Source organism: Ochlerotatus camptorhynchus, unplaced genomic scaffold, assembly GCF_037179485.1.
Source record: "Ochlerotatus camptorhynchus isolate MF236.1 unplaced genomic scaffold, CSIRO-AGI_Acam_v1.1 ptg000091l, whole genome shotgun sequence".
Classification (NCBI taxonomy): Eukaryota; Metazoa; Arthropoda; class Insecta; order Diptera; family Culicidae; genus Ochlerotatus; species Ochlerotatus camptorhynchus.
Genome location: NW_027040581.1, coordinates 337,354 through 364,670, shown reverse-complemented (window position 1 = coordinate 364,670; position 27,317 = coordinate 337,354). Strand labels below are relative to the sequence as shown.

Genomic DNA, 27,317 nt, shown 5'->3' with positions numbered 1-27,317 from the left:
GAACCGTCCGCTCGATCCATTTCTTGATGTCCTGGACCGGAACATTGTCAGAGAACCTGGGTCCGATTAAGCCTGAGCCGGCGAGGTGGTCGGCGATCACGTTCCCCTGGATGCCACAGTGCCCGGGTACCCACATGTATACGGTGTTGGGCGGCGCATGCGTTACCGTCCCTTGTATCCACGGATACTTTGGTGCTTCATCGGTTAGGGCCATTATTGCGCTTTGTGAGTCGGTAACGATGAGGATCGGCCGATTGGCCGGAAGGGTGGTTGCGTGAAAGACGGCCGCTGCCTCAGCGGAAAACACCGAGCACTGGGCCGGAAGTGAATTGCTGACGACCAAACTATCTCCTGAAACCCCCATTCCCACTCCGCTGCTGGAGAGCGAGCCATCGGTGTACCTGATTTCGTGATCTTGATAGTGCGCCCCGAGAGTTTCGACGACTGTCCGGCGCAAAGCCAGTGAGTTGTCTCCTGCCCTGAAGCGGTCCTTGATTCGGCTGTCGATTCTGCTCTGATGTGATTGCCAACTTTTGTCTCCGTGCCAGTGGACCCTGGCCACTGGAGGGAGATCTACGTCGGCGACCGTGCGGAGGAGTCGGTTCGCCTCGTCGAGGAGAAAGATCCTGCTGTTTCCCGACGTTTTAGCGAGGAAGGCAGCGGCTTTGGTAGCGGTAGCTGCGGTGTAGACGAGCCGAAAAGGCAGAATACCGGCTTCAACGCACGCGGCGTCGGCCGGGGTGGAGGGCAGGAGACCGGAGACTGTTCTTACGTATCCGTTGTAGACCGGTTCCAAGATTTGGAGGGCTTTCTCGGCGGCAAGGCACGTTAGTTCTACGCCGTACAATAGGCGACTGTCGATGATAGCTCGGGCTACTCGGAAGCGGATTTCACGGTTGTTGGATCGGTGGGGGCGGGAGATGGTCTTCATCAGGTTGGATCGACTACGACAGTCCTTCTTCACCTGTTGGAAGTGCGGCTCGAGGGATAGGTTCCGATCGAGGAGCACTCCCAGGACCCTTATTGTGTTTTTGGTCGGTATCGCTTGCTGTTTGATCATGATGAGCTGTCCGCTGTTCCGATGCCGGGTGGTGCATATATGGCAGCGCACGCTCTTGCCGGCGGAAAGCTGGAACCCAACGGAGTCAGCCCATCTGACCACCGAGGAGACTGCCGCTTGCGCCCTTAATTTCGTCCTCTGCAGGGTGGGGCCCACCGTTACAATGAGGACGTCATTCGCGTAGACGAAAATATATATGTTCTTGGGTAGCTTGTCGAAGACCCCGTTCATGGCCACCAGGAAGAGAGTGACCGCGATCACCGAACCCTGTGGTACTCCGGTTTCTTCGCTGAACCTTCTGGATTGGACGTTTCCGACCGACACCCGAAAAGATCGGTCGGTCAGAAAGTTTCGGACGAAGTGTAGGATGCGTCCTTTTAGTCGCCATTCGGCTAACTTCTTCATTACTGCTGGTGTCCACGTTCTGTTGAATGCTTTGGAGATGTCCAGCGAGACGATCTCCGTATGATGGCCTTGGTCCTGTGCCTCCTTCAGGACTTCTCCAAGAGTGGCGAAGTAGGTGGAGGTACCGTACCCTTGCCTGAAGGCGTGCTGTCGATGGTCAAGCAGTCCCTTAGACTCCAGGTATTGCTTGAGCCTTCTGTTGACCATCCGCTCCAAGACTTTGGCCATGCAGCAGGTCAGCGCGATGGGGCGGAATCCTGTGACGTCCTTGGTCCCTATATTTGTTTTGGGGATCGGGATCACGAGACTTTCCCTCCATTTGTCCGGGTATTCTTCGTTGGTCCATAGCTGGTTGTAGAGTTCGAGCAATTGTGTTTTCCCTTCGAGCGGTAGATGCTTCAGCAGTGGGTATCCGATTTCATCCGGTCCGGCCGAGTTTCCGTTGCTCAGGCTAAGAGCGAACGAGAATTCGTCCCAGGAGAATGGTTGGTTGATCGGTAGGTCGTCGTTGTCTGTGGGAATTCCGAAAGTGGGCACCGAGGACAGCGAAGGACCGACTCGTCGTTGGAAACTTTCGCTGTACTCCGCGATTCCTGATAGTTTGGCGAAGCCAAAAGAACTGTCAAAGCCAGAGCCAATCTAGCAGCGCCTATCTTGATTGCATTGGCAGTGTTGCTAGAAATCACCTAGGCATAGGTTGCCAAGGCAGCTGAATCTGCTCCTCTCTTATGCTAGACCCTCTCTAGATGAGGAGATGAAGGTATAGAATTGATAGTTCCGTTATAGTACGGCAGTTGGATAATTGTACCAACAATCAATTCGAAACTAAAGTGACGAACCAGCCAGTGGCTGAAAGTCACTCTAATAAAGAAAAAAAAAAAAAAAAAAAAAAAAAAAAATTCGAAACTAACGATTTCAAATTGGCTCACTACTTGACTAGCCTATTGGTCCCAAGCAAACCATTAATGTACTAACGATTTTAAATTGGCTCACTACTTGACTAGCCTATTGGTCCCAAGCAAACCATGTTGTCGAAATTCTAGTTCTACACTATGTTTGCTTTGATTCGCTATGCAAGTTTGACAGATAAAATGAGGGGTTCGTGGATTTTCCTATGTTTCGAGGGGTGCATCGATTAGCTTGGGACCGAAGAGAGTACCAGAGCTTAGCCAAAAGGTTGAGCTCGTTTCTTCGGGTTCATTTTTAATTTGAACTACTAATAATCCTATGAGCATCAGAAAAGCGTGTTTCTGGTAGCCTTATTTGGTATTTTGTTTTGATTCTGCTTTCCGTTACGGATCGTTCCTTTTCACTTTACTCCGTTCCATGCGGAAACTGATTTTTGAGCAATTTTTAGTTTGCACGGCGTGCAGATTAGAGGGGTTCAAACCAAAGTGTTAAGATTATCGGGCGTCCAAGGTTTATAGAAAGTAGAAATTGAGCAAAGGGCAATTTTGAGGAAAGTACGAATCTGAACCAGCATTCCCTTTACCAAACTCATTCGTTTATGAGGGGTGGTGAGGGGTGTTTCGCCCCGCCACCACAGGCAAAAGGAATGATCACCTTGCACTAATGCTTAGGAATTTGTTCCATCACTGGATTGCGCTATACCAAACGGTTACGTTTTCTACAGCCACACTGACATTTTGCACGGTCAATGAGAATAACTCAGAGAGAGAGAGAGAGTCACTTCTACTCAGTTGTATGGAGATATTTATAAAAACAGCGCTTAGTTCCTGCAGTTTTTAGAAATATCTCCATACAACTGAGTAGAAGTGACTATCTCTCTCGCTCTCTCTCTCTGAGTTTTCTCATTGACCGTGCAAAATGTCAGTGGGAACTATTTGCATTAGCCCTTTTGAGGCCGTAGAAAACGTAGCCGTTTGGTATAGCGCAATCCAGTGATGGAACAAATACCTAAGCATTAGTGCAAGGTGATCATTCCTTTTGCCTGTGGTGGCGGGGGGAAACACCCCTCACCACCCCTCATAAACGAATGAGTTTGGTAAAGGGAATGCTGGTTCAGATTCGTACTTTCCTCAAAATTGCCCTTTGCTCAATTTCTACTTTCTATAAACCTTGGACGCCCGATAATCTGCAGGAACTCAGCACTGTTTTTAGAAATATCTCCATACAACTGAGTAGAAGTTACTCTCTCACTCTCTGAGTTATTCTGATTGGCCGTGTGCCACGATTCCTCGCCAGCTTTGCCATCATTCTCTCGCTTGCAGTAGCCCGTAGCCAATATAGTTAACAGCATAAGCGTTTCGAATGTTTTCTGCCTTTTTTTCAATTTTCCCGATCGAATCCAATAGAATAGCATCCATACCCAAATTTCGTTTTCTCTCTCTCTCCACTCTCTTCTCTCTTTTCTCTATCTCTTACATGTCACTAACACCAACCCACACATGAAACAAACGGACGCGATCCATTCCGAATCGGCCCACACCAATCGGCGAACGGCTTGCTCTAAATTTTGAACATCAGGACCTAAACGAAAAGCTCAACTGATAATTACTGAACCTTTTTAGTTTTGCTTTTAGCCCCTATTCTTCCTTCCTGTTTTCTGCGCCTTGAATTCGAACTGTTCTCAACCCCCACACTATTGTTTTTTTTCTCTCTCTCTCGTTTCTTTGATTTACCTTTGACGGGCTTTGACACATACAACACCCCTCACCCTCTCAAATACCACCACCATCGCGCGATTGCACGGTACTCTACTGTGAGAGCAGAGGGAGCTGAAATCTTAGAATGAATAAAAATAAACAATAGTTGCTGATGCTGCCCGCGCTGTTGCTGCTGCTGCTGCTGCTGCAAGCGTGCGTGTTATTTTCTTCTCCTTACGTCATTGTTAATTGCGTTCTATAAATAAAAACAAAGTTTGTTCAATTTCCTGTACTTAGTAGAGTTAGCAAAGGTTAGGTGTCAGTCAAATAAAAAAAAAAAAGATGCGCTGTAAATATACCGCCTTGATAGCGAATAATCGTGGGTTTATTGTCTGGTGAGAAGGCTGATGTTGGTGGGCGCATGCCGCTTTCTGTGACGCAAGACTAGGTGGGTTCACGGTGCTTTGACAGAAGGTATGACCACTTATAAGTTTCCTAGTGTTTTCCTATCCCACTCTCTCTCTCTCTCAAGTTAAATGGCGTAGTGAAATTGGAACCGCTTGTTGAATCTTCTGTTTCAGGTTTTAGATGAGGATGATTATTTTTGGATTTACTAACACTCACCAACTGGAGCACGCGCCAGTGTGAAATTCTTGCCATACTATCTTTGTCTTTCTACTTCTCTTTGTGCGTGTGTGTGTGTTTGTATGTCTATTGTTTATTGAAAATAGAAAGTAAGGTTAGGGCAAGCGAGTGGAAAGCGTGGAATGATCCACAGCCCGCACTGGTTTGACATGGTTTGACAGCAACGAGTGCAATGGATAAACAATAGTCACAATTTTGTTTTTATCATTTTTAGATAATTTCTTTTTCGTTATTATTTTCATTGTTAAATGATCGAAACACAATAGATAATCAAAGCTAGGCATGACGAACTTTACATCTTTTCTCTAAGTCTTAGTCTACATTTGACAGTTTTCCCTTTTCCCTGTTAGCTTAATGTTAAGCGAATTATTTTAATCTAGTTTAGAGAAAAGTTTTGCAAAATCAAAATACATTTGTGCCTAAGAAACAACAATAGGAAACAGCATTTTGATTAGATGATACAACTTCATCATTATGATTAGGAAGTTTAGCCGCAATAGTCCATATTAGGATAAGAGTTTACCGAGAAGAGGGACACACAAAAACTACAACACAACACATGAAAAAAAAAGACATTTATAAAGTATTCCAAAAAAAAATATGCTACTAGTTTTATATTCGAACTATGCCAAATTATTTTGCGTTTAATAAAGGGAAGTATTGATTTACTCCGAAGCTTCCGTCCCTTTTCCTTTGGTACTGATATCCATCACCCGTATGTATGCACAGAGTTGCGGAACTTTTGTCCGCTATTCACATCCACATAGTCCATCTGTTTGTATGTGTGTGTGTGTTTGTGTGTTTGGATATCTGTCAAAGTTGTGTTTTTTCCAAGAAGCCGAATCTACACTTTTGAATCATCCAATACACTACCAACGAACCACTGCAACTCGGAAAATCGTCGTGCCATTCACTGGAAATGATTGTCTAGTTTACCTTCAGTGTAGTGATCGTATATAATTTGCTTGGCTGAGTCTTTCCCGATTAAAAATGTATATTTTTTGACATCCACATCTGAATACAGTGTACCGTAAAACGGGGACGAAATGATCAAATTGACCCAATTTTGCGGTACTTCTGCAGTACACGACAGGGTTGGCCCAAATAGTTGAAGCAGATTATGATTTTGGTGTTTTACACTAGAGTAATTCCATGAAAAATAGCGAAAAACAAATGAATTTTTGAATTGACCTTCTCCGAATGATTCACATTTTCGTCACAATTCGGCCATTTTGGATCGTCTAACATTTTCAAAATGGCGTCTTTTAGTTTATTTCAGACAATTGTAGCACGGAAACGGAATTTCTGATCGAAATGACGTCTGAGACACAGTTGTCTTTCTGGGAAAAATAAACAAAACTCGTTATATTTTTAATTTATTTTAGGTTAAAAAAAAAACACAATTATCTCTTTGCCGATTTTTGATTAAAAAAATTCACAAAAGGCTTATGACAAATTCAAACTTTTGGAATGATCAAAACCATGCAGTTTTGAAAACTGACCAAAATTGTAGAACAATTGTTTTCTGAGTATAAATTATATGAAAAAAACGTTTTAACATAAAGTTCAAAAACAAGACCAAAATTTTTTGTTCTACGATTTTTGTCAATTTTTAAGTGTCCATAATTTTAAACATATTAAAGTTTGTATTTTTCATGAGCTTTTTTTTAAAATAAAAATATCTTTAATCGGTTAAGGACACTTTCAAATATCAAGGTTTCTATCTTTTTTTTAATGTTTTACTTGAAATTTCTTTTGTATATTTGTCCCCAAAAAACAAATATTAGTGTTCTCTACAACTTTGTCTCAGATGTCATTTCGATCAGAAGTGCCGTTTCTGTGCTACAATTTATTGAAAAAAGTCAAAGGTGCCCCTTTGAAAATTTCACAAGATCCCATAACAGACAATTTTGCAAAATTTCGATCAAATTGGAAAAGGTCGAGTTTTTCCCATTCGTCATTTAGCTAAGTACTCAAAAATCGGTGGCCAACTGACGAATCGATTATATTTTTACCTTTCCGAATTCCATGAAACTTCGCACAACTGTTCGTTAGGGGCAATGAACCAAGTTTGGGCTGGAATTCGACCATTTCGATTTTTGCCTATTTTTTTTTTCAAAATGGCGTGTTCGATATTTTTCAATAAATCATTGCACGAAAATGGCTCATGTAGTCGAAATGACGTCTGCGACGCACACTGAGGCAAATGGACATAAAAACTCCATAAGATCCACTTATGAATTTTAGCCACAACAAATCAGTATGAATTTCACTGATTTGCATTATGAAAAATAATGATGACAAAAAAATTATAAAACGGAGCAGACTGGAACGGAACCATGGACTTTGAGATTACGAGGCCTGTGTGTTGACCACTCGTCTTTCAACGCTTGCAAATTCAAATGGTTATAGGCGTATAAGAGCTATCTCATGTTAGACGAAAATCTTTCATAAGTCACGCTTATGAAATTCTTATGTGTCGTTCATAAGTCCAGCCTTATGAAATTCTTAAATTTATTTACCTCAGTGTAGTTGTAGGAAACTGGATTGCCTTATCAGAATAAACAATACACACTGAAAAAAAAATCAGAAATTTTCTTCTTAAAAAAAAACTGTTAAAAATTTCAATAACAAACAGTTTGTTTTTTTCTAGAATTTTAAACTTCTGTTTATTCGAAAGCTACCCCTAATAAAAAAAAACCTTAAACGAATGATAACCTAAATGATAGAACTATTTAACAAACACGTCGTTAAGCAAAATAACCATACACATTTTTACTAAGGTAATCAACAATGCTAACTTATCTGAACTTATCTGAACACATTGGACACTTCAAAATTGGGTTGTAGGACAAAAGGTCGAAAGACAAAATGTCGAAGGACAAAAAGTTGAAGAACAAAAGGTCGAAGGGACAAATGATCGAACTATCAAAAATCCAGTAGGACAACACGTCGAAGGAACAGAAGGTCGAAGGGACAAACAGTTGATGGACAATAAGTTGAAGGAAAAAAGGTCGAACGGACAAAAGGTCGGACCATAAACATCCAGTAGGACAAAAGGACAAAAGATCGAGTCATAAAAAATAATAGTACACAAGGATGAAGGGACAAAAGGTGCGAACCATAAAAAACCATTAGGACAAAATTAGAGATGAACTAGCCTAAGGCTAAAAATCTCTTAAATAAAGAATTAAAAAAAAAAAAAAAACATTAGGACAAAAGGTTGAAGGGATAAAAAACCATAAGGACAAAAGGTCGAAGGGAAAAAAAAGGTCGAAGGGATAAAAGGTTGAAGGGACAAAAGGTCGAATTATTATAAAAAAAACTAGTAGGACAAAAGGTGGAATCATAAAAAAGTAAAAGCACAAAAGTTCGAATGGATAAAAGGTTGAAATGGCAAAAGGTTGAACCATAAAAAAATCAGTAGGACAAAAGGTCGAATCATACAAAAATAGTACAAAAAGTCGAAGCGACAAAAGGTCCAATCATAAAAAATCAGTAAGACAAAAGGTCGAATCATACAAAAATACTACAAAAAGTCGAAGGGACAAAAGGTCGAAAGGACAAAAGCTTCAATCATAAAAAAATCAGTAGGAAAAAAGATCGAAGGAACAAGGTAAAAAAACCAGTAGGTCAAAGGTGGTTGAAGGGACAAAAGGTCGAATTATATAAAAAAAATCCGTAGAAAAGGACAAAAAGTATAAGGAACAAAAGGTCGAATCATAAAAAAATAATAGCACAAAAGGTCGAATCATAGAAAATAGTACAAAAGGCCGAAGGGACGAAAGTTCGAAGGGACGAAAGGTCGAAGCGATAAGAGGTAGAAAGGACAAATGGTCGAATCATAAAAAAAAACAGTATGACAAAAGGTCGAATTATATTAAAAAAAAATACACTAGGACAAAAAGTGGAAGGGACCAATGATCGAATCATAAAAAAAACTAGCACATATGATCGAAGGGACAAAAGGTCGAATTATAAAAAGCAGTAGGACAAAAGGTCGATAAAAATAATACAAAAGGTCGAAGGGACGAAAGTTCGAAGGGACTAATGGTCGAAGAGATAGAAGGTTGAAGGGACAAAAGGTCGAATTATAAAAAACCAAAGGAAAGGACAAAAGTTTCAATCATAAAAAAATGAGTGGACAAAAGGTCGAAGGGACAAGGCCGAATTATTAAAAAAAAAACAGTAGGTCAAAGTTGAAGGGACAAAAGATCGAATTATTAAAAAAAAGTAGGAAAAATGGGCGAAGGGACAAAAGGTATAAGAGACAACAGGTCGAACGAACAAAAGGTCAAATAATAAAAAAAATAATAGCACAAAAGTTCGAAGGGACAAAAGGTTGAAAGGACGAAAGGTTGAACCATAAAAAATCAGTAGGACAAAAGGTCGAATCATACAAAATATAGTACAAAAGGTCGAATTATAAAAAAGAAAGGAAAGGACAAAAGGTTGAACCGTAACAAAAAATCATTAGGACAAAAGGTCGAAGGGACAAGATCGAATTATAAAAAAAACAGTAGGTCAAAGGTTGAAGGGACAAAAGGTCGAATTATAAAAAAAACAGTAGAATAAATGGTCGAAGGGACAAAAGATATAAGGGACAACAGGTTGAAAGAACAAAAGATCAAATTATAAACAAAATAATAGCACAAAAGGTCGAAGGGACAGAAGGTAGAAAGGACAAAAGGTCGAACAATAAAAAAAACTGTAGGACAAAAGGTCGAACGGACAAAACATTGCAGGGACTAAAGGTCGAAGGGACAAATGGTCGAATTATATAAAAAAAACAGAAGGACAAAAGGTGGAAGGGACAAAAGATCGAATCATAAAAAAAAATACAAGCACATAGATCGAAGGGACAAGAGGTCGAATTATAAAAAAACAGTAGGACAAAAGATCGAATCATAAAAAAATAGTACTTAAGGTCTAAGGGACGAAAGTTCGAAGGAACAGAAGATCGAAGGGATAAAAGGTTGAAGAGACAATAAGTCGAATAATTAAAAAAATCAGTAGGACAAAAGGTCGAATCGTACAAAAATAGTACAAAAGTTCGAAGGGACAAAAGGTCGAAAGGGCAAAAGGTCCAATCATAAAAAAAGATCAGTAGGAAAAAAGGTCGAAGGGACAAGGTCGAATTATAAAAAAAACAGTAGGTCAAAGGTGGTTGAAGGGCCAAAAGATCGAATTATTAAAAAAAAATCAGTAGGAGAAAAGGTCGAAGGGACAAAAGGTATAAGGGACAAAAGGTCGAATCATAAATACCACCAGTAGGACAAAAGGTCGAAGGGACGAAAGGTCGAACGGACAAAAAATCGAAGGGACAAAAAGTCGAATTATATAAAAAAAAACAGTAAGACAAAAGGTGGAAGGGACAAAAGATCGAATCATAAAAAATTACTAGCACATATGATCGAAGGGACAAAACGTCGAATTATAAAAAACAAAAAACAGTAGGACAAAAGATCGAATCATAAAAAAATAGTACTTAAGGTCTAAGGGACGAAAGTTCGAAGGAACAGAAGATCGAAGGGATAAAAGGTTGAAGAGACAATAAGTCGAATAATTAAAAAAATCAGTAGGACAAAAGGTCGAATCGTACAAAAATAGTACAAAAGTTCGAAGGGACAAAAGGTCGAAAGGGCAAAAGGTCCAATCATAAAAAAAAGATCAGTAGGAAAAAAGGTCGAAGGGACAAGGTCGAATTATAAAAAAAACAGTAGGTCAAAGGTGGTTGAAGGGCCAAAAGATCGAATTATTAAAAAAAAAATCAGTACGAGAAAAGGTCGAAGGGAGAAAAGGTATAAGGGACAAAAGGTCGAATCATAAATACCACCAGTAGGACAAAAGGTCGAACGGACAAAAAATCGAAGGGACAAAAAGTCGAATTATATAAAAAAAAAACAGTAAGACAAAAGGTGGAAGGGACAAAAGATCGAATCATAAAAAAATTACTAGCACATATGATCGAAGGGACAAAACGTCGAATTGTAAAATAACAGTAGGACAAAAGGTCGAATCATAATTTTTTTTACAAAAGGTCGAATGGACGAAAGGTTGAAGGGACAAAAGGTCGAAGGGATAAAAGGTCGAAGGGACAATAGGTAGAATTATAAAAAAAACAATAGGACAAAACGTTAAAAGGACAAAAGGTCGAATTATTAAAAAAAAAACAATTGGACAAAAAGTCGAATCATAGAAAAAATAATAGCACAAAAGCTCGAAGGGACTAAAGGTTGAAAGGACCAAAGGTTCAATAATAAAAAAGGAGTTGGACAAAAGATCGAAGGGATAAAAGGTAGAAGGGACAAAAGGTCGAAGGGAAAAAAGGTCGAATTATTAAAAAAACAGCAGGACAAAATGTTGAAGGGACAAAAGGTCGAAGGGACTAAAGGTCGAATTATTAAAAAAAAGTAGGACAAAAGGTTGAATTATAAAAAAAAAACAGTAGGACAAAAGTCGAATCATAACAAAAAAATAATTACACAAAAGGTTGAAGGGACAAAAGGTTGAAAGGGCAACAGGACGAACCATAAAAAAAAGGCAGGACAAAAAGTCGGTGGGACGAAAGGTCCAAGGGACAAAATGTTGAATTATTAAAAAAAAACAGTAGGACAAAAGGTTGATTCATAAAAAAATAAAGCAAAAAGTTGAAGGAACAAAAGGTTGAAAGGACCAAAGGTCCAATAATAAAAAAGGAGTTGGACTGGAGGTCGAAGGGACAAAAGGTCGGATTATAAAAAAAAACAGTAGGAAAAAAGGTTGAAGGGACAAAATGTCGAATCCTACACAAAAGATCGAAGGGAGAAAAGGTCTAAAGGATAAAAGTTTGAAGATACAAAAGGTCGAATAATAAAATAAAAACAGTAGGACAAAAGGTCGAAAGGACAAAAGGTCGATTCATACAAAAAATAGTACAAAAGGTCGAATGGAAAAAAGGTCGAAAGGACAAAAAGTAGAATGATAAAAATCAGTAGGACAAAAGGTTGAAGGGACAAGGTCGAATTATAAAAAAACAGTAGGTCAAAGGTTGAAGGGAAAAAAGGAATATTTATAAAAAAAACAAAAATGGTCTAAGGGACAAAAGGTCGAATGAAAAAAAGGTCAAATCATAAAAAATAGCACAAAAAGTCGAAGGGACAGAACGTAGAAAGGACAAAAGGTCGAACCATAAAAAACAGGATAAAAGGTCGAAGGGACGAAAGGAAAAAAATATCGAAGCGACAAAGGGTCGAATTATAAAAAAAACGGTAGGACAAAAGGTGGAAGGACAAAAGATCGAATCAAAAAAAATACTAGCACTAAGATTGAAGGGAGAAAAGGTCGAATTATAAAAAAACAGTAGGACAAAAGGTCGAATCATAAAAATAGTAGAAAAGGTCGAAGGTACGAAAGGTCGAAGGGATAAAAGGTTGAAGGGACAAAAGGTCGAATCATAAAAAAATAATAGCACAAAAGTTCGAAGGGACAAAAGGTTGAACCATAAAAAAATCAGGACAAAAGGTCGAAGGGATAAAAGGTCGAATCAAAAGGTTGAGCAGACAGGTTAAAAGGACAAAAGGTCGAACCATTAAAAAAGCCAGTAGAATAAAAGGTCGAAGGTAAAAAAGGTAGAATTGTTAGCTAATCAACCTAATTACCTTTTGTCGGTTTTTTTTTCATGATTCGACCTTTTTTCGACCTTTGTCATTCGACCTTTTAGTCATAGTTAGAATCAAAAATTGGCCGAGAACGTAGAATATCATTTGTCACGCAATATTGATGATGAAAGAAAACAATGGAAAATATTTGTGGAAAAAAGTTAAAAATTTGTGCTGTATTATGATGGTCTACGATTTTGGTCAACTTTGATGTGTTCCTTCTCTAATAAACAAATACCATGAACGAACAATATCCCAAATAGTCGAACTTTTCCACAAATGGTTTGGATGATACCCCAAACACGTCGTTAAGCAAAATAACCATAACAAATTTATTAGGGTTGTGTCCATTGCAAATAAGTCAGCATTTTTGGTAAGCTTTGAAATCATAAGTTTAAAAATCTTGAAAATTAACTCTTGTGTTATTAAGTTTTTAAGTTTTTTTTTTAATTTTATGACAAAAACTTTTTGATTGTTTTCAGCGTGATTTCTTTTTTCGGAAAAGCCAATTCAGTTTCCTAGAGTTTTGTCTCAGACGTCATTTCGATTAGGTGAGCCGTTTTCGTGCTACGATTTATTGAAAAAAAAATCGAATGCGCCATTTTGAAAAATTAGGCGAGAGTCAAAACGGTCGAATTCCAGCACAAACTTGGTTCGTTGCTCCCAGCGAACAATTCTGCTAAGTATCATGGATTTATGAATTTCTGAAACTCAAATAGACGTAGATTTGCTCAAAGAATGTGTGAAGCAGTTCCAGGCAAAACAGTGAAAATAAATTAAAGTTTTGAATCGACGTTCTACAATCTGTATGCAACTTTGTGTAATTGTTATGGGCAATGATTTACACACTAAGATTTTGTTTTCGTGTTCGGTAAATTTTACCGAAATCTGAACAGCTGAACGTTCGGTAAAACTTTGACCTTCATTTTAAAGGCTATTGAATTTGAAAATAATTTCGAAACATGTTCAACCTTGTTCAAATGATCAAATCTTGTCATTTTAGTGAAGATTTAGTTTCAAAGTAGCTGAAAGGCAATTGAATTGAATTGAATAAATTTTAACGAACAGTTCAGCTGTTCAGATTGCAGTAAAAATTACCGAAGTCGGTGATAATTTCCAAGTGTGTACATTCTTGCCAAAACACGGCCATTTTGGATTTTGTAAAATTAGCCATATGGAATTCTTGAAATTTTTCAAAAAAATATGGCGTGGAAACGGCATTTCTGGTCGAAATTACGTCCGAGATGAAGTTGTAGTTGACATAATGTCTTTCAGTCAGGACAGGAGATCAAGGAATGCCCCAATTGGTGGCGCTGCGTGAGCATGCAAATATTCTGTATTGCTGTATCTCAAGATTCTGATTATTTCCAAGGATGGATGTCTTTGGCAAAGTTGATCAGGAGGTCAAGGACTGCTGGATGGTGGACAGATACATTAGGAATTTCCCGATAGGTGGAGCTAGTGAGCATGGAAATATCCTGTATTGCTGTATCTCAAGATCTTGATTACAGGATCTAGAGAAAAATAATAGACAATACAGAATACTGACTAATGCCATCTAGCGAGATAATTGTGAATTGCACACCACACGGCAGCTCTTGACTTTCTGAACAACTTTGCCGAAGACATCACCCACCAAATAATCAGGATTTTGTGATATAGCAGTACAGAATATTTGCATGCTCACCAGCGTTGCCTAGCGGGATGATTTTGAGTCTATCTGTTCACCACCAAGCAGTCCTTGACGTCCTGATCAGCTTTGCCCGAGACATTGCTTTTCTAAATAATCAGGATCTTGAAATACAGAGTGACGGTTTTTGTTATTGAATTAAAACAGAATACGGAACTTTATGATTTTTTTCAGCGTGTATTTTTTTCTGAAAAGGCAATTCAGTTGTCTACAACTTTATCTCATTCGTCATGTCGATTAGATGAGCCGTTTTCGTACTATGATTTATTGAAGAAATATCAAATACGCCATTTTGTCAGATTAATTCGTCATTTGGCATGGAACAGCTCATGTGGAAAATTGAAAATAGGTTTTTATTAAAAATCGACAAACAGGGAGAGTAGCCCCCAGAGCCGATTGGCATAAAACTTTGGATTGTTTAGTTTTGGTCTAAAATAAGTAGACCCACCAATTTTGGTTCAAATCGGAGAAGGTCGATGGAATTGCTCGGTCACTTGAGATGGAATGAGCCGCATGTCAGTAACAAAACTCGAAAAGAACCATCCAAAACCATCCTCTCGATTCAAAATAATGCCTTTTTTAAATTTGCTTCATTTATTTGAGCCAACGCTGTTCAATGTTCGCAAACTGAAACATACTTTTCAACAAATCGCATCTTTCTTCAGACCGGCTGTAAAAAATTCCGTTGTTGGCTGATCAAGTTTTGACAGGTGGGTCAACATTTCTAGATAGAGCTGAAATTAGCGCGTAACAGCTTTTGTAAACAATGACTTCTATCGATGATTTCTAGGAATTCAAGGCACGTCCATGCAGACCAACCTAACCATCGGATAGGGGAAGTCTTTCCCTACCCGATTAGGATGTTGATTTGCGTGGGCGAGCCTTGAATTTCTAGAAATCATCAAGAGAAGTCATTGTTTACAAAAGCTGTTAGGCCCTAATTCCAGCTCTATCTGGATTTGTCTACGATTAGCGGGTATTTTGAATTTCAATTAGCGAACGTTTGAGTGTAGATTCGTGTCCAGTCTTAGCAATTTTGCTCAGTTAAATTTTTGTTTGGAATTTCGCGAATCATTCACTTTTTGTATGGTAAATGCAAGCTCATTACACGATCGCCCTTGATTTTAAGGTCTTACTTGTTCTATCACTATTGTACATTACACTGCAACAACAATAGCAGCAATCACATAATATGCACCAATACATTCACAAACACTTACAGCATGTAAATATTGGTTGGACTTGAGTTTTTTGGTTTTATTTAGACATAGGTTAGGTTAGGTTAGGTTAAGCTGAATATTACACTAAGATGGAATGGAAAATATCAACAATTGGTGAATTATTTTTTTCTCGAGTACCCGCCTTAAGCGAACATTTTCAACACTGAAATAAAATACTCAAAAAGTTAAGAAACATTCTAGAAGACATCAAAATGCTACACTCAATAATTTCGTCGCAATTGGCCATGTGCCACTTTTCTTGAATTCGTCCCACTGTGCAGCGTGGTCGGTGCCTTTTGTCTGTCTGCGCCGTTGGATGAAAAAAAAAATCCTTTCAAAAACACGATTGGATTCGGCTTTTCTAACGGAAGTACGAAGCTCACCGTGAACAAGTTTTGCGATGCGAATCCCCTTGAGATGCGGACAACGTACCGGATTGTGGAGGAGAAAGCGATTTTCATAGAGTTAAAAAAAAACCCGAGTATTTATGATTTTATTCGTTTTGCTGATGGAAATAAACTGGAGGTTCGCATGTCCACCAGAGGTTCCGGATCGCGATCTAGAGTTGGTGCTAAAGTATCTCAAATTAGGTGTTTTATTTTACCTACAAGTATTGGTATTTTCACCGATTATAAAACGTTACTTATCCCTACACGGCCTCTGAGACTAACTCAGACAGAGAGAGAGAATCACTTTTACTCAGTTATATGAAGCACAGGTCGCACAGCGCTGAGTAACATGCGTTTTTAGAAATTTCTCTTACAACTGAGTAAAAGCGAATCTCTTTCTCTCTGAGCTCGTCTCATCGGCCATGTACAAGAGATTCGTTTTTAATTAAAATATATTAATTTTTTCCTTCATTTGAGGTAATCCATGATTAGATAATCCGTATCTTTCATCGATTTTTAAATATTCTTTGCTGAATATTGAGTGTATGCATCTAAGCCGTGCAGTCGATTTGTCACATTTGTCTACACTCTATTTTGCCTATGTTTTGTTTTTATTCGATTTAAACAGGCCTGGTGTTTTTTGAATCATCTTGCCCCTTAAATACTGCACAGTAGGCCTGACCGTGTTGGTATGTGTGACGCATCTTCGAAGGTATATCTATCATTTTTCAGGATGCTTTCAAGAACTGGCAGTTGGTGTCCATCGTGGATGTCGATATTTTCCATTAATCAGTGTTGCCATTTACATCATTTTCATTGACAGTTGTCAAGTCAGATTTGCTTTAATACCGTCGAACTGTTGTTCAGTTGCTGTTCATTTATCCAATGCGTGCATCTCGATTGGTTGACCAGTCATAATCGCCTTAGTCCGGATCCAGTTTGTTGATATTTTCCACCGCCAATCTACCGGATGTACATACTTAAGCACACATAAACATGCATCGCCAAGATGGCAACCACCAAATCACAGTGTTGTAAATAGTTTTCCGATGTCCACTCAGCTGAGCGGGGACACCACTACATTCCATTGATGTAAATACTAAACGTACACATTCGGCTTGGAGTTGACATTTTGCATAGATTTACACACAACACCCCCTTTCCCTCTTTGCATCTTTAGCTACACACCACCCACCCATCCGAGTTGTTGTTTTGATTTGAACTCTATTTTGCACTATTATTGTTATTATATTGTATTACACTGCAGGACGAGACGGTAGATGGCGCACTTCGAGATATTGGACTGATTTGAGAGAAACAGAACAGACAGAAGACAGTGTGTGCCTGAGGGAGATAGAGAGAAAGAGAGACAAGAACGCTCAAAAACGATACTAGAGTGGCTAGAGAGCTTAGTCCCATTCGCGGCCATTTGGTTTTTTTTTCAGTTTTTATTTAAGTTCTGTAGGTTTAGCTCATACTTTTGTTTTCTGTTTATAAAGAGACGAATTTGTGTCAATTTTCATATGTTAGGATGGCCAGATAGCCCAGACAACCAGAAGAAGACTTTAGGGCCACCCGCACTAGAGCCGGATCTGACGCGTTGCGGCAAAGTATTAGCCCAAGTAACATTGCTGGTTTTATCGTGGTTTTATAGCATTCTACAAGTCTAAATCATGGCCTACAGAACCCTCATAAAACCAAAATTGTTACTTGGAAGGTGAATCAATTGTCTAACTGTCAAATTTATGTCAACGCAACGCAACGCGGATCTAGTGTGGATAGCCATTTACAATGCACAAATATTCAATTTCGGAAATTACAAATTCAGTCTAAATCGTATTAAGTTTAGTTTTAGTGCAATCGTACGCAATGCAAATTTCTGACGTATAGACGTATAGTAATAGTAATTTTGGTATCGTTTATTAGTACAAATTAAATCTGATTACACAGTAAATCTTGACAAATGGAATTTGTTATTACAGATAAACTAGTATTCTTTTGTATGTTTAAGCCTAATGCATTATATACGACTTGCTTGACGGTACATTTGTTCGTACATGACAGAAACTCCTTTGATATACAGGCATTCCGGTTGTCTGGGTAGGATATTTCATTTGTATAGTTTGTAAAAATTTTCAATAGTTAAGATAGAGATTTGATAGCAGTATAGGCCATATACCATGTTCGTTCATCTGGAAAATAATAAAAAAACATAAACAAATGGAGAAAACGACATTCTAAAGTGGAACCAGTCCACAAAATCAGCCAATTGAGCCTGTCCGATAAGTTTTAATGAATAGCGCCTTAAGAGCTGAGGAACAGTATTGGTTACCACCACTAGATTAGCCTTAACACGTGTGAGACATTTGAAAATAAGCTAACCTCTTCCCAGTAGAGTAGAGAAAGTCTTTGGTGGTTGGTTTTCGTTAAATATGAACACTTATACAAGAGCAGTAAGTAGGTTTCTCTGTCTGTGTGTGATACTTTTTATACGAACGCATTCTCACACGCACTAACACACCGGCTGCCTGCTATTTTGGCATTAAACCTAGCTGTAGTTGATTATTTACACGTAGAGTTGGAGTAAGGTGAGTGATTTAGTTAAACTTATTATAAGATTTAGATGGTTGAAATTCCGGTAGCAAATAAGATCGATCGTTTCTGAGGAATATGATTCGTGGCTGAACTTTAAATTGAAATCCGTCCGCAAGGCTGATCTACTTTGTATGCGGCAGTTTTGTCATCAAGGTTGGGGCTCCACCCATTTGGTTTTGGTGGAAAATTGGACAACTGTTTTCTGCTTGAATTTGTATTAGTTGTGGGGTTTTGGTATCTGAAATTGAAGTCCGTGTTAGGGATCCGCAAGCATGCCATTTGGGCAATAACCAGTTACAGTTTCAATACCAATCAAATCTGATTCACATGGTAATAACCCAAGTTACATTGCAAGCTTTATAAAGGTTTTGTAGCATTCTACAAGCCTAAATCATGGACTACAGAACCCTCATAAATCCAAAATTGTTACTTGGAAATGTAAATCCGTCCATCAGTGGCCAAGTTGCATGCGTTTAAACCCTTACATGACTTCGTGACGCTGCTTCGATGAAATGACTCCCCTTACCTTCGATAAAGACGTAGTCCTACACGTCAAAACCTTTTCAGGAAGTCTTTTTGAGAAAATGCTTTTATTGGGCGATATTAAGTTCGTCACGCTTCCACGCGGATTCGTTCCACGTCAAATGACGATTCGAAAAACTCGATCTTCTTTTTGAATTCTCGTGTGATTTAAGGTATCGCATGATGGATTTTGATCCAAGTCAGAAATTGACCACTTCCCCTGGGATACCCGGAACATGGTTGGATGTGACCAGCGTGATCCAGAGCATTATAAATGTCTACCATTGATCTTCTTTTTTGAGCTCTCATGTGATTTAAGGTATTGCATGATGGGTTTTGACACAAGTTAGAAACTGGCCACTACATCTTCGGGCGTATTCAGCGTCACAAGTTGCTATGTCCATCCTAGAGCAGGTTCTGCGTTCCCCGGGGGAGATAGTCAATGTGGAACATGACCGGAACCATATCAATATGGGTGTCAAACTTCAAGATTTTGCAAGGCAATGGTAATGGTAGCTTTTTCAGGTTCACAGTTTACCCCGGTTACTTTGGAGCAGGTTCTGAGTGCCCCGGGGAAGTGGTCAATTTGGAAGCTGTGGTCATGAAAAAAACTACCATTGGCATTGGCTTGTAAAATCTTAAAGTTTGACACCCCATATTGACATGGTTCCGGCTATTTTCCAAATTGGCCATTTCCCCCGGGGTATCCAGAACCTGCTACAGAGTAGCCATGGCAAGTTGTTTATTTAGGTTTAGGGAAAAAAGGTCGAAAGACAGAAAGTTGAAAAGTCAAAAGGTTCAAAGACAAAAGGTTGAAAGGGCCAAAAGGTTTAAAGGACAGGTGTCTTCCGTACTGAGTACCAATGCTACCGACGCCATGTAGGTAGCTCCCGCATCTGGACCCTACCTATCGATCCATCAACTCATGAACCGGGGACCAACGGCTTTACTTCCCTTCCCGAAGGAAGGCGTGATCAGAAATTTTATGCCCCAGAATATACCGGCGGAATACAGAGAATACCGAATGATGAACAGTTCTTTCGAAAATCGTGATCTTGAAGTTCTACAGGCTCAATGAAGTCTTGAACAATGTCCTGAAATTTTTGTGAGTCCGGGAAGCTCAAGAAAGCCTCTTGACTACATGCACATCATGGAATGGTATCAAGAACGTTTTAAATACTTTCCATACTATTCTGGAGTTCAGATCTTGAAGTTCTGCAGGCTCAATGAAAATACGGTTTTTAATATTGGCCAAATTATTCTGGTGTTATGATCTTGAAGTTTTACAGTCTTGAACAATGCCAAGCAAGCTCAAGAGAGCCTTTTGGGAAAATGGACATCATCGAAAAAGATATTTAATGCTCTCCAAACTATTCTGGAGCTAAGATATTGAAGTTCTACAGGCTCAATCAAAGTCTTTGTACAATGTCCCGAAAATCTTAGTGAGTCCATGAAGCCCAAGAGAGTCGCATGATAACGTGGAACGGTATCATTGCTTTCCACAGTATTCTGGAGTTCAGATCCTGAAGTTCTACAGGCTCAATGAAAGTCTTAAACAATGTCCTGAAATATTTATGAGTCCGGGAGGCTCAATGAAAATACGGTTTTCAATATTGTCCAAATTATTCTGGTGTTATGATCTTGAAGTTTTACAGTCTTGAACAATGCCAGGCAAGCTCAAGAGAGCGTTTTGAGAAAATTGACATAATCGAATAAGATATTTAATGCTCTCCAAACTATTCTGGAGCTAAGATCTTGAAGTTCTACAGGCTCAATGAAAGTCTTTGGACAATGTCCTGAAAATCTTGGTGAGTCCATGAAGCCCCAAGAGAGCCGCTTGATAACGTGGAACAGTATTATTGCTGTCCAGAGTATTCTAGAGTTCAGATCCTGAAATTCTACAGGCTCAATGAAAGTCTTAAACAATGTCCTGAAATATTTATGAGTCCGGGAAGCTCAAGAAAGCCTATTGACTACATGCACATCATGGAATGGTATCAATAACGTTTAAAATACTTTCCATACTATTCTGGAGTTCAGATCTTGAAGTTCTACAGGCTCAATGAAAGTCTTGAACAATGTCCTGAAAATCTTGGTAAGTCCATGAAGCCCCAAGAGAGCCGCTTGATAACGTGGAACGGTACCATTGCTTTCCAGAGTATTCTGTAGCTCAGATCCTGAAGTTCTGCAGGCTCACTGAAAGTCCTTGGACAATGTCATGAAAATCTTGGTGAGTTCATGAAGCCCCAAGAGAGCCGCTTGATAACGTGGAACGGTACCATTGCTTTCCAGAGTATTCTGGAGCTAAGATCTTGAAGTTCTACAGGCTCAATGAAAGTCTTTGGACAATGTCCTGAAAATCTTGGTGAGTCCATGAAGCCCCAAGAGAGCCGCTTGATAACGTGGAACGGTATCATTGCTCTCCAGAGTATTCTGGAGCTCAGATCCTGAAATTCTACAGGCTCAATGAAAGTCTTGAACAATGTCCTGAAATCTTTATGAGTCCGGGAAGGTCAAGAAAGCCTCTTGACTTCATGCACATCATGGAATGGTATCAATAACGTTTAAAATACTTTCCATACTATTCTGGAGTTCAGATCTTGAAGTTCTATAGGCTCAATGAAAATACCGTTTTTAATATTGTCCAAATTGTTCTGGTGTTATGATCTTGATATCGAAATTGGAATTGGATCTTCCTCATTTTTCGAAGATCACAATCTCTGCCGCTCATGGCAAGTTCGTCCCATAGCACAAATCAACAAGCCGAGAAAAACGCGTTTCAAGTTTGCTACGCCCCATTGCTTCTTATGTAATGGGACAACCCGTTCTGCTGTTAATCCAAACTTTTCCGGACCAAAGTTGTTGAGTTCATCCAGCGTATGAAAATATGGGAGATGAGCTGCGATTTTCATTGAAAATCTCCGTATTGACAAAAACGCAAATGGGACCGACTTGCGATGAGCGGCAGATCTGCTAAGTCCCAGAATTCTGAAAATTTTGTGAAATCCAAACTCATTTATCTTCTTTTGGAATTTTACAATTGTTTCTAAATCCAGGATCAGCAATTCAAGTCATGAGGATTGAAGACCTCAAAAATTTGCCTTAGTCCATGATAATCGAGATCTTGGAAAAGGAATCCAAATCCAGTTCCAACATTTTAAAAATGATTCAAGTATAAAATCGAGAAAACTTTTCCAAACTCTAGAATCTTGCAAATGTTTCGAATTCCACAGTCTGGAATAAATTTCTATCGTCTGAATCTTGACAATTTTCTGTTGATGCGAAATCTTGAATTTTATACGCCCAGGATTGTTAAAAAATAATAGGTTGAAATATACCAATTTTCCTAATAATGAAAACATTGAAAATTCAGAATCTTAGGAGTAGGATTTTGAAAATTCAGGTTAGTTATTTTTCATCAAATCTAGCTGTTTTTATCAAACCGGGAAGAATATCATGTTCAACCGGGAAAACATTGGGAATTGAAAATCAAAAATTCAGTGGTCACCCTGGTTTTCGTTCTAATCTGGAATTGACCACTTCCCCGGGGGGATCGGAACATGACCGGAATTTCCAATATGATGATAGGCCATCAATAAGATGACCGTTGATCAAGTTTTGAAGAACCATAATGTTTGATATGCCACAAAATAAGTTTTAATCATAATTTGGAATTGGCTACTTTCCCGGGGACACCGCCAATGTGGTCAATAAAACGACTGAATAAATTATCAAGTTTTGAAAAACCATGAAGTTTGATATGTCGCACGATTGGTTTTAATCCTTATTTGGAATTGGCCACTTCCCGGGGGATCGAAGCATATCCGGAATTGCCAATGTGATGCTAGGCCATCAATCAGATGACCATTGATCATGTTTTGAAAAACCATGAAGTTTGATATGTCCCACGATTGGTTTTAATCCTATTTTGGAATTGGCCACTTCCCCGGGAACACCGGAACATGGCTGGAATTGCCAATCCAATATTGTCATAGGCCATCAATAAGATGACCATTGATCAAGTTTTGATCCTAATTTGGATTTGGCCACTTTCCCGGGAACACCGGAAGATGGCCGGAATTGCCAATGTGGTCATAGACCATCAATAATACGACCATTGATCAAGTTTTGAAAAACCATGAAGTTTGATATGTCGCATGATTAGTTTTAATCCTAATTTGGAATTGGCCACTTCCCCGGGGGGATCGGAACATGTCCGGAATTGCCAATTAGATGGCCATTGATCAAGTTTCGAAATACCATAAAGTTTGATATGTCGCACGATAGGTTTTTAGACATAGTCTGGAATTGACCACATCCCCGGGGGTTTCGAAGCACATCCGGAATTGCCAATGTGGTCATAGGCCATCAATGAGACGACCATTGATCAAGTTTTGAAAAATCATGAAGTTTAATATGTCGCATGATAAGTTTTAATGCTAATTTGGAATTGGCCACTCTCCCGGGAGCACCGGAATATGGCCGGAATTGCCAATGTGGTCATAGACCATCAATAAGATGACCGTTGATCAAGTTTTGAAAAACCATGAAGTTTGATGTGTCACACAATAAGTTTTAATCCTGATTTGGAATTGGCTACTTTCCCGGGGACACCGTAACATGACCGGAATTGCCAATGTGGTCAATAAAACGACCATTGATCATGTTTTGAAAAACCATGTAGTTTGATATGTCGTACGATTGGTTTTAATCCTATTGAGGAATTGGACACTTCCCCGGGGGGATCGAACCACATCCGGAATTGCCAATGTGATGATAGGCCATCAATAAGACGATCATTGATCAAGTTTTAAAAAATCGTGAAGTTTGATATGTCGCACGATAAACTTTAATCCTAATTTGGATTTGGCCACTTTCCCGGGAACACCGGAACATGGCCGAAATTGCCAATACAATATTGTCATAGGCCATCAATAAGATGGCCATTGATCAAGTTTTGAAAAATCATGAAGTTTGATATGTCGCACGATAAGTTTTAATCCTAATTTGGATTTGGCCACTTTCCCGGGAACACCGGAACATGGCCGGAATTGCCAATGTGGTCAATAAAACGACCATTGATCAAGTTTTGAAAAACCATGAAGTATGATGTGTCGCACGATTGGTTTTAATCCTAATTTGGAATTGGCCACTTCCCCGGGGGATCGGAACATGTCCGGAATTGCCAATGTGATGATAGGCCATCAATCAGATGACCATTGATCATGTTTTGAAAAACCATGTAGTTTGACATGTCGCACGATTGGTTTTAATCCTATTGTGGAATTGGCCACTTCCCCGGGGGGGATCGAAGCACATCCGGAATTGCCAATGTGATGATAGGCCATCAATAAAACGACCATTGATCAAGTTTTGAAAAATCATGAAGTTTGATATGTCGCACGATAAGTTTTAATCCTAATTTGGATTTGGCCACTTTCCCGGGAACACCGGAACATGGCCGGAATTGCCAATGTGGTCATGGACCATCAATAATACGACCATTGATCAAGTTTTGAAATATCATGAAGTTTGATATGTCGCATGATTGGTTTTAATCCTAATTTGGAATTGGCCACTTCCCCGGGGGGATCGGAACATGTCCGGAATTGCCAATGTGATGATAGGCCATCAATAAGATGACCATTGATCAAGTTTTGAAAAACCATAAAGTTTGATATGTCGCATGGCACGTTTTAGTCTAAATTAGTAGGAATTGGCCCCTTCTCCGGGGGTTAGTTATAAGTCTGTATCCAAAGGAGCCCAGTGTTGCCAACGAAAAGGCATCAAACATTCAGCCAACAGTCACATTCCTCAGTAAAGTATCGAAGTAATTAGAGAACTACCAGTGGGGGGCTATTCCGTGAATCGAATGACGCGAGATGTCCACTATTGTTTAAATGGCAACCCAGGAGCCGCGACTCATCCAGAATAGCCCCCAATATCCCACCATCCACCCATAGACAAGTCTGTCAGTGTTTGTGAAAGTTTTGTTTTTCCTCTCTAAAACCAACAATAAAGTTAACATAGCTGCAAAGCTCGTTTCGCACCTTTATTCGACGTTTTTTTTCCCCTTCAAAATTGCATGAAATTGTACCTGCTAACTTGATCCTAACATTCCGCTTTCCTGCAACGATTTGAACTGCCCCACAACGATGCAATGGCGGCGGTGGTGGCACAATAGCTGATTGTCCGAAACTAGGCGTGCCATTAGCAACAACAAAAGAAGCCCTGCCCATAGCCTACTGTCGTTATTGCTATCACTACTACTACTACTACTGCGACTAATATACTTCGCCGCCTTTGAGAAAATTTGCAACAGTGTGAGTGTGAGCGGCTGGCAGCGGTGTCAAGGCAACAACGCCGCAGTCTAGTGATCGCGTGACAGATCCACTTTTGTCTTGTTCATTTTATTCTTAAATTCCTGCATCTTGAATGAGTTTTTTTTTTTTATGGTGAACCGAATCTTCCCGATCCCCACTATTTACCGACTCACCATCTTGCATCTTGCTCCAATCAATCGAAGATCTTTTTAGTACCGGTAGTGTGAATGATTAATCGCAACCACAAACAAGGTATGTAGAAGAGATGTGTTTTCTTGTATGTTTGTTTTCGTACTTGTTGTTGTTCCCTTTCCAGTTTAATCCCGTTTTGTTGATCTTCTAATCACATGTTTGAACCGTGTTTGCCACTAACCGAAAGTATTGACTTACCAAATTTGCTCCAGAGTGTTCCCAGTAGCTCATTAACGTCCTTGTTTTTGGTTACAGTTTGCCTATTTCTTTTGACTTTAGTATACCTCAGTTCGAAGTGAAATGTTTGCACAAGTTTTGGTTTACGAACACAAATTTCGTGTGCCGTTTTGCCCTCTACTCACAACTGATGACTGCCCAACCACCTAACCGCTCCCACCCCCGATTTCAACCCTTCAAAAATTGTCCAAACATTTCCAAACAACACTTTGCGCGTACTCTCTTTCTACCTCCTCTTCCGTAGACTAGTTACGAAACAACAAAACCTCTCCGTTTTTTTTTGACACTGAAACCCCACCCTCTAAATGAATCATGTGTCCATTTTTTGTTTCTCTGTTGATTTCCAATCGTTCTAGGACGAGACACCGCAGGGATTTTTCGAGGATCACGGTCTCGGATAGGTCCACCAGGGTTGTCCGTCATCCAAGACCACTTAAAGCACAAGAAAGAAAGAAAGCACCGCCGTTTTGTCACACATACAAGTGTTATTTTTGTTAGGTTCTTCTGGTTTACCATTTTCCTCCATCATCGCTGCTGCATTTGAGAGTGAGTAAGAGTGAGAGGATCGATTTCAAGTATTAACGTGCGAAATGATGTATGTATATTAGTTACTAGAGGACATATCAGATCCATCTTCGTTTTCGATTCCACCGATCCGCCTGGAACGAATTTTGAGTACTTACTAACCCCGGAGAGGTGGAAAATTTGATTCTTATTTAGTGATTTAGTGTACGATCGAATTTGAACATTTAGGCTTATATTTTAAAAGTCAAACATCATCACGTTAGATATACGTTACGTTACCTTTAGTCGTTATATCTCAGCAACCAAACGAAGCGTGAATCTCGGTTGAATCACAATGGTTTTGAAATGTGATGCATCCGAACAAACCATTTAAAAAGACATTTATTATTTCCGCAATTTCAGTTTTATAAACGCAAAATCAAGTTAATTGAAATGTGATAGGTATTTTTCGTTCTGTTTAGAAACGTATAACTAAAGTAAGCAGTAGGTATCAGTCGATCGGAAGGGATCGCAACTTGCAAACGGTAATAAATTTGCTTTAGTTTCCTAGCTTTTGCCGGCCAATGCTTTCGTAGGATTTGAAAGAACTCCCTTGTTTCAGATCTGATCTGATCAGTAGGCAAAAACGGTCGCTAATAGGCCACCGAACACCGTCCATCCCGACGAACGTCTACGACCATCCAAAACGTCGCGACGCGTAATCCGAAAATTTGACCTAGGCTGGTGGGTTTTCCAAATCTTTCTCCGTAAATATGGCTCTAATCGCGAAAAGAGTGGAGATGCTCGAAATTTTCATACTCAGATTTCCCAGTATAAAATATTCCAAAAACCTTAACTTATTGGCTGGTGCGCCTACCAAAACTTTAAATCGATTTATCTCCGTAAATATGGCTCTAATCGCGAAAAGAGGGGTGTTCAGATGCTCGAAATTTTCATATCCAGATTTCCCAGTACAAAATATTCCAAAAACCTTTATTTATCGGCTGGTGCGCCTACCAAAACTTTAAATCGATTTATCTCCGTAAATATGGCTCTAATCGCGAAAAGGAGGGTGTTCAGATGCTCGAAATTTTCATACCCAGGTTTCCCAGCCTATTATATTCCAACAACCTTTATTTATTGGCTGGTGTGCCTACCAACACTTTAAATCGATTTATCTCCGTAAATATGGCTCTAATCGCGAAAAGAGGGGTGTTCAGATGCTCGAAATTTTCATACCCAGATTTCCCAGTATAAAATATTCCAAAAACCTTAATTTATTGGCTGGT

The 27,317-nt window shown here is 39.3% G+C and overlaps 1 protein-coding gene across 2 annotated transcripts in view; it reads left to right on the top strand.

Annotated features, from left to right (window-relative positions):
* The window catches only part of AP-1sigma (AP-1 complex subunit sigma-2), a 39,391-nt gene extending 12,829 nt beyond the window's left edge, over window positions 1–26,562 (top strand). Inside the window, exon 5 of one of the 2 annotated variants that reach the window (XM_065218682.1) lies at window positions 25,881–26,562. In XM_065218682.1, the coding sequence (XP_065074754.1) occupies window positions 25,881–25,925 (45 nt within the window). In that variant the 3' untranslated portion in view covers window positions 25,926–26,562. Of the gene's footprint in view, window positions 1–16,922; window positions 18,829–25,880 lie in introns of those variants that run through there. The other variant, XM_065218683.1, reaches the window with a different exon arrangement.
* Window positions 26,563–27,317: the final 755 nt, after the last annotated feature.